The sequence below is a fragment of the Cervus canadensis genome, chromosome 9 (assembly GCF_019320065.1).
Source record: "Cervus canadensis isolate Bull #8, Minnesota chromosome 9, ASM1932006v1, whole genome shotgun sequence".
NCBI lineage: Eukaryota > Metazoa > Chordata > Mammalia > Artiodactyla > Cervidae > Cervus > Cervus canadensis.
The window spans coordinates 16,870,731-16,877,676 of record NC_057394.1 but is presented as its reverse complement, the minus strand read 5'-3'; the positions used below and the strand labels follow the sequence as shown (position 1 = coordinate 16,877,676).

Sequence of the window (6,946 nt, the reverse complement as noted above, 5' to 3'; positions counted from 1 at the left end):
TAATGGGTCTGTTAAATAATCTCTTTCTCCTGGTTCAGTTTTGAAGGTTATCACTTTCTAAGAATTTTGTCCATTTTCATCCAAGTTGTCCATTTTATTGGCATAGAGCTGCTGGTAGTAGTCTCTTATGATCCTTTGTATTTCAGTGTTGTCTGTTGTGTTCTCTCCATTTTCATTTCTAATTTTGTTAATTTGGTTCTTCTCTCTTTGTTTCTTAATGAGTCTTGCTAATGGTTTGTCAATTTTGTTTATTTTTTCAAAAAACCAGCTTTTAGCTTTGTTGATTTTTGCTATGGTCTCTTTAGTTTCTTTTGCATTTATTTCTGCCCTAATTTTTAAGATTTCTTTCCTTCTGCTAACCCTGGGGTTCTTCATTTCTTCCTTCTCTAATTGCTTTAGGTGTAGAGTTAGGTTATTTATTTGGCTTTTTCCTTGTTTCATGATGTAAGCCTGTAATGCTATGAACCTTCCCCTTAGCACTGCTTTTACAGTGTCCCATAGGTTTTGGGTTGTTGTGTTTTCATTTTCATTCATTTCTATACATATTTTGATTTCTTTTTGATTTCTTCTATGATTTGTTGGTTATTCAGAAGCGTGTTATTTAGCCTCCATATGTTTGAATTTTTAACATTTTTTTTCCTGTAATTGAGATCTAATCTTACTGCACTGTTGTCAGAAAAGATGACTGGAATGATTTCAATTTTTTTGAATTTTCCAAGACCAGATTTATGGCCCAGGATGTGATCTATTCTGGAGAAGGTTCCGTGTGCACTTGAGAAAAAGGTGAAGTTGATTGTTTTGGGATGAAATGTCCTATAGATATCAATTAGGTCTAGCTGGTCCATTGTGTCATTCAAGGTTTGTGTTTCCTTGTTAATTTTCTGTTTAGTTGATCTATCCATAGTTGTGAGTGGGGTACTAAAGTCTCCCACTATTATTGTGTTACTATTAATTTCCTCTTTCATACTCGTTAGTGTTTGCCGTACATATTGCGGTGCTCCTATGTTGGGTGCATATATATTTGTAATTGTTATATCTTCTTCTTGGATTGATCCTTTGATCATTATGTAGTGTCCTTCTTTGTCTCTTTTCACATCCTTTATTTGAAAGTCTATTTTATCTGATATGAGTATTGCAACTCCTGCTTTCTTTTGTCCTCAGTTTGTGTGAAATATTTTTTCCAGCCCTTCACTTTTAGTCCATATGTGTCTCTTGTTTTGATGTGGGTCTCTTGTAGACAGCATATATAGGGGTCTTGTTTTTGTATCCATTCAGCCAATCTTTGTCTTTTGGTTGGGGCATTCAACCCATTTACATTTAAGGTAATTATTGATAGGTGTGGTCCCGTTGCCATTTACTTTGTTGTTTTGGGTTCACGTTTATACAACCTTTCTGCATTTCCTGTCTAGAGAAGATCCTTTAGCATTTGTTGAAGAGCTGGTTTGGTAGTGCTGAATTCTCTCAGCTTTTGCTTATCTGTAAAGCTTTTGAGTTCTCCTTCATATCTGAATGAGATCCTTGCTGGATACAGTAATCTAGGTTGCAGGTTATTCTCTTTCATTACTTTCAGGACGTCCTGCCATTCCCTTCTGGCCTGGAGGGTTTCTATTGATAGATCAGCTGTTATCCTTATGGGAATCCCTTTGTGTGTTATTTGTTGTTTTTCCCTTGCTGCTTTTAATATTTGTTCTTTGTGTTTGATCTTTGTTAATTTGATTAATATGTGTCTTGGGGTGTTTCGCCTTGGGTTTATCCTGTTTGGGACTCTCTGGGTTTCTTGGACTTGGATGGCTATTTCCTTCCCCATTTTAGGGAAGTTTTCAGCTATTATCTCCTCGAGTATTTTCTCATGGCCTTTCTTTTTGTCTTCTTCTTCTGGGACTCCTATGATTCAAATGTTGGGGCATTTCACATTGTCCCAGAGGTCCCTGAGGTTGTCCTCATTTCTTTTGATTCTTTTTTCTTTTTTCCTCTCTGCTTCATTTATTTCCACCATTTTATCTTCTACCTCACTTATCCTATCTTCTGTCTCCGTTATTCTACTCTTGGTTCCCTCCAGAGTGTTTTTGATCTCATTCATTGCATTGTTCATTTTTAATTGACTCTTTTTTATTTCTTCTAGGTCTTTATTAAACATTTCTTGCATCTTTTCAATCTTTGTCTCCAGGCTATTTATCTGTAACTCCATTTTGTTTTCAAGACTTTGGATCATTTTTATTATCATTATTCTAAATTCTTTTTCAGGTAGATTCCCTATCTCCTCCTCTTTTGTTTGACTTGGTGGGCATTTTTCATGTTCCTTTACCTGTTGGGTATTTCTCTGCCTTTTCATCTTGTTTAGATTGCTGTGTCTGGACTGGGCTTTTTGTATTCTGGAGGTCTGTGGTTCCTTGTTATTGTGGAGGTTTTTCCCAATGGGTGGGGTTAGACGATTGGCTTGTCAAGGTTTCCTGGTTAGGAAAGTTTGCGTCGGTGTTCTGCTGCGTGGAACTGGATTTCTTCTCTCTGGAGAGCAATGGAGTGCTCAGTAATGAGTTTTGAGATGGGTGTATGTGTTAGGTGTCACCTTGGGCAGCCTGTATGTTGACGTTTAGGGCTATGTTCCTGCGTTGCTGGAGAATTTGCTTGGTATGTCTTGCTCTAAAACTTATTGGCTCTTGGGTGGTGGTTGGTTTCAGTGTAGGTATGGAGGCTTTTGGATGGTCACTTATTACTTAAAGTTCCATGTAGTCAGGAGTTTTCTGGTGTTCTCAGGTTTTGGGCTTAAGTCTCCTGCCTCTGGATTTCAGTTTTATTCTTCCTGTAGTCTCAGGACTTCTCCAACTACACAGCACTGATAATAAAACTTCTAGGTTAATGGCGAAAAGAGTCTCCCCCGTTAGGGACACTCCGAGAGGTTCACAGAGTTACATGAAGAAGAGGAGAGGGAGGAGGGAGATAGTGTTAAGCAGGAGGAGAAAAAGGGGGACTCAAGAGGAGAGAGACAGATCTACGCAGTTGTCTGTTCCCAGAATGTTCTCCATAGCCCAGACACCCACCAAGATTCACAGAATTGGATTGGGAAGAGAAGGGGAAAGGAGGAAATAGAGGTGTTCTGAGGTAGAAAACAGAGAGTCAAGGTTGGGAGAGAATAATCAACACACTCCTGAATAAAAATGGGAACTGAATATTGGATTCTTAAATGTTCACAATTTATATCATATACTGAAAAACAAAAATTAAAAATCTAGAGTAGAGATTAGACTCTTAAAAATACTATATTAAAAACAAAAACCAAAACACACACAGAAAAAATTTTTAAAATATATATGAAGTTCAGTTTAAAAATAGGGCTTCTCTTCTTTTTTTTTTTTTGGTAAGGTTATAGTGTATTGAAAATGAAAATTAAGGAGTAGTAGAGGAGTACTAGAGGACTTTAAAAGAAATAAGAGAAAAATAGAAAATAGAAGAGAAAAAGGAGAAAAAAAGAAAAAAAAAAGATTTTTCCCTAATTAAAAAAAAATCGTAAAAATCTATGAAAATGAAAGTTAAGGAGTGATGGGGGAGTAATAGGGAATTTTAAAGGAAAATAAAAGAGAAAAAATAAAAAAGAAATAATTTTAAAAAATTTTTTTTTTCTTATTAAAAAAAAAAAAAGTAAGAATATATCTAGGAATTTCTCTGGAGCTGTTGAGGCCAGTGTCGGTACGGCTCAGTTTCAGATATCTCCTCGTTCCAGCTTACACTTAGGGATTTTAATCTGTTGCACAGGTCCCTTCTGAAGCAGTTCCCTTTGTTTATTTGGCTTCTGTTTGCCGGTTTCTTCAGAGCCTCATTTCCGCCCTGACACAGGCGGGCAGAGGTGGACTCTTATTCAGGTAGCTAGTTCTGTCGCGCTGCTGGGAGGGGCTGACACTGCGGGGATGGGCTGGCGCTGCCGGGAGAGGCTGGCGCTGCTTTCTCGGTCTGCGCTGCTCAGGATCCCGGCTGCTCTATATGGAGCGCGCTGCGCAGCTCCCCTCGGGTGCTCCACAAAAGCGCGGAACAAAAGGCTGCGTCCGCTCTTGTGCCTTCCCCGTCAGAGCGGTCCAGGCAGCCAGGAGCTTGACAGGCGCACTCTCTCCTGGTGCGGCGCACCCTCTCCCACGGTCCCAATCTCGGTTTCTGCCGGCGCCAGTCGGGTGTGCGCGCCTTCTGCCCTCTGCGTCCCCAGCCCCAGTCCCCGCCTGCGTCGGTCGGGTGCCTGCGCGCTGTGTCTCGCCCCGACCTGCTCCCGCCTCCGGCGGGTCCGGGCTGGCCCGCAGTCTGCGAGCCCCTCTCCGGACTCTCTCGGTTCCCCCGTTCCGCGAACGGCAGGCAGCGTGCTCGGGCCGGTTAATTTTCTCTCTCTTCCCTGCTCTCCCACAGTTCAAGTTGGCAACTCACAAAAGCTCCCTCCGATTGTCCTCAGGGCACTCAGGCCCGGACCCTGCCCCAAACAATGCCGCCCGCTCCTCTCCGTGCCGCCCCCACTTGCTGGTGGCGGATGCGGGTGTCTGGGGCACTTTTCTGCTGAGAGTTGCTTTTAGGCACATAATCTGTGGGTTTTATTTATTGTTTCCCTCCCAGTCAGGTTGCCCTCCTAGATTCAAACACTTCCCCCAGGCCCGCCAGTGCGAGGGTTTCCCGGTGTCTGGAAACGTCCTCTAAAGACTCGCTTCCCAGGACGGATCTCCGTCCTTAGCTCTTTTGTCTCACTTTTTATCTTTATATTTTGTCCTACCTCCTTTCAAAGACAATGGGCTGCTTTTCTGGGCGCCTGATGACCTCAGCTAGCGATCAGAAGTTGTTTTGTGAAGTTTGCTCTGCGTTCAGATATTCTTTTGATGAATTTGTAGGAGAGAAAGGGGTCTCCCCGTCCTACTCCTCCGCCATCTTGGCTCCTCCCCCTCAGGACTTTAAAACTTTTAAACATGTTGCTTTTGTCTTTTTTTCCCTCAGGTGTACTTCAAAAGGAAATAGCCAGATATTACTCACAGTGACCTTGTGGTTATGAATGTTTCCAGTGGACAGCCCTCAGCCTTCACAATTTTTGAGTCAACACTGTGATTCTACCATGAGTTCATGTCTACTCCAAAGGCTTTTTTCCAATAGGTTTTGCACTGCATAAACTATGTTCTACTTGTTTTACACCAGCAACAAATATTTACACATTACAAGATGTTAGTTCTCCAACCTTACTCAATGATTTCAAGCTCTTGAAAAAGGATTTATTATGTTTACTTAAATGTTATATTACTTTCTGTCTTATCCAAATCAGAGGTGCAGGCCACCAATAATAGCCGTTTCCCAGGTTTTGTGTCTTGATAGACTCCAGAGCCAAACTTACTTTCTAAGTTTTGAGACAAAGTTGTCACGGGTGTGTTTTTGTTTTTGTTTTTTACTGTTTTCAGAATTACATATTACTTTCCAATAATATCCAGGATTCTGTTTACTTGAAGACTGTGTGAAGTTGCTGTTTTGTGTCACCACTTTGTTTAACATGACTAGGATCCATTTTTCAACCAAAAGACCTCTGATTAAAATACTATAGAGAAAACCGATAGGAAAACATGCAATATACTATAGTTTAAGTAACAAAAAAATAGATATATGGTTAAATACAGAAGGACCATTTTATATGTTCTAAAAGAGAAGGAAGAGAAAATATGCTTTCTCAAAATAGGAGCCTTTCTAGGGGATTTGCTAATGAAGGACAGACGTGTGCTAGACTGTCTTCTAGATAGAAGATTTTATTTTATTTTTTTTTACATTACAAATTGTGGTAAAGTATATATAACATAAATTTTGCCATATAACCATTTTTAGTCACACAATCCAGTGGCACTAATCACATTCACAGTGTTGTATAGCCGCATTGTCTGGGTAACTTTGGTAATTATGTTTTTTCCTATTCAGTGTGTTATTCTTGCAGAGTCATTTTGATAAGTTTCGTTTCTCTAGGAGGAATTTATTTCCTGTGAGTTTTTCTTGATTGGTATAAATTTATTCACAATATTTTATATGTTTAAGATCTGCAGCATCTCTAACTGTGTTCTTTTGGCTTTTTAATTTTCTTTTAGTCTTCTTTTTTATGAATAATCTTGCATAACTTTTTCCTGTTTTCAAAGAATCAACTTTCTGCTTGACTGATGCTCTCTTTTTTCTCTAGTTCATCATATCATTCTTTCCTTCAACTTTTCCTTAACTTTGAGGTTTTTCCTCTAAATTCTTAAATTGAAAAGAGATTATTAACATCATTATTTTTCTGATATAAATTCATAAAGCTGACTTTTTTCCTAAGATCCACTTTAGCTGCAACCTGCAAGTTTTGGTACTCACCACCGATAGCCATAGTATTATGTATATTCTAATTCTTAATTTAATTCACTAACTATATCTTTTACCCATGAGTTATTCATAAATAAAATGTTCTCTAAATTTCAAATTCTAATGGATTTTTAAAATTAGATTCAGCCATGTGAAACTGCTAACATTCAGTCTTTTTTATAAGTGACAAAGTGGCAGTTTCATATGGTTCAACATATAGTTTTCTTTTGTTATTAACATATAACTTAATTTCATTTGGTCAGACAACATTAGATTGTGAATTTTAAACCATAGGTAACCACATTCACACAAAAGGTCCTTGTTTCTATCATTTTGTGTTTTATTGGGGGTTTTAAAATGTTTTAAGTACATATGTAACCAGTAACTGTCAATAAAAATCCTCCCCAAATACTGGAATGTTTTCTGATACATGTTGCAGCTGGTTCTCTGGGATTCAGACTTGGATGGAGTTTAGTGCTGGGATGTGTGTCAGGGTTGCCCTTGGGGTCAACACTGTGGAATCAGGAGGGAAGAAACAGGGTAAGGCAGAGAGAAGGATCAAGTTGGATCACTGGCCAGACGACCTGAGCTGAACCTATGTGAGTTTGGAGTGATGATG

The 6,946-nt window shown here is 39.3% G+C and overlaps 1 protein-coding gene across 1 annotated transcript in view; it reads left to right on the top strand.

Moving 5' to 3' along the window:
* The window catches only part of LOC122447240 (ATP-binding cassette sub-family C member 4-like), a 914,448-nt gene extending 907,710 nt beyond the window's left edge, over positions 1-6,738 (top strand). The window contains exon 31 of the mRNA XM_043477776.1: positions 4,960-6,738. Within this exon, the coding sequence (XP_043333711.1) occupies positions 4,960-4,980 (21 nt within the window). The 3' untranslated portion in view covers positions 4,981-6,738. The remainder of the gene's footprint in view (positions 1-4,959) is intronic.
* The last annotated feature ends 208 nt before the right edge of the window (positions 6,739-6,946 follow it).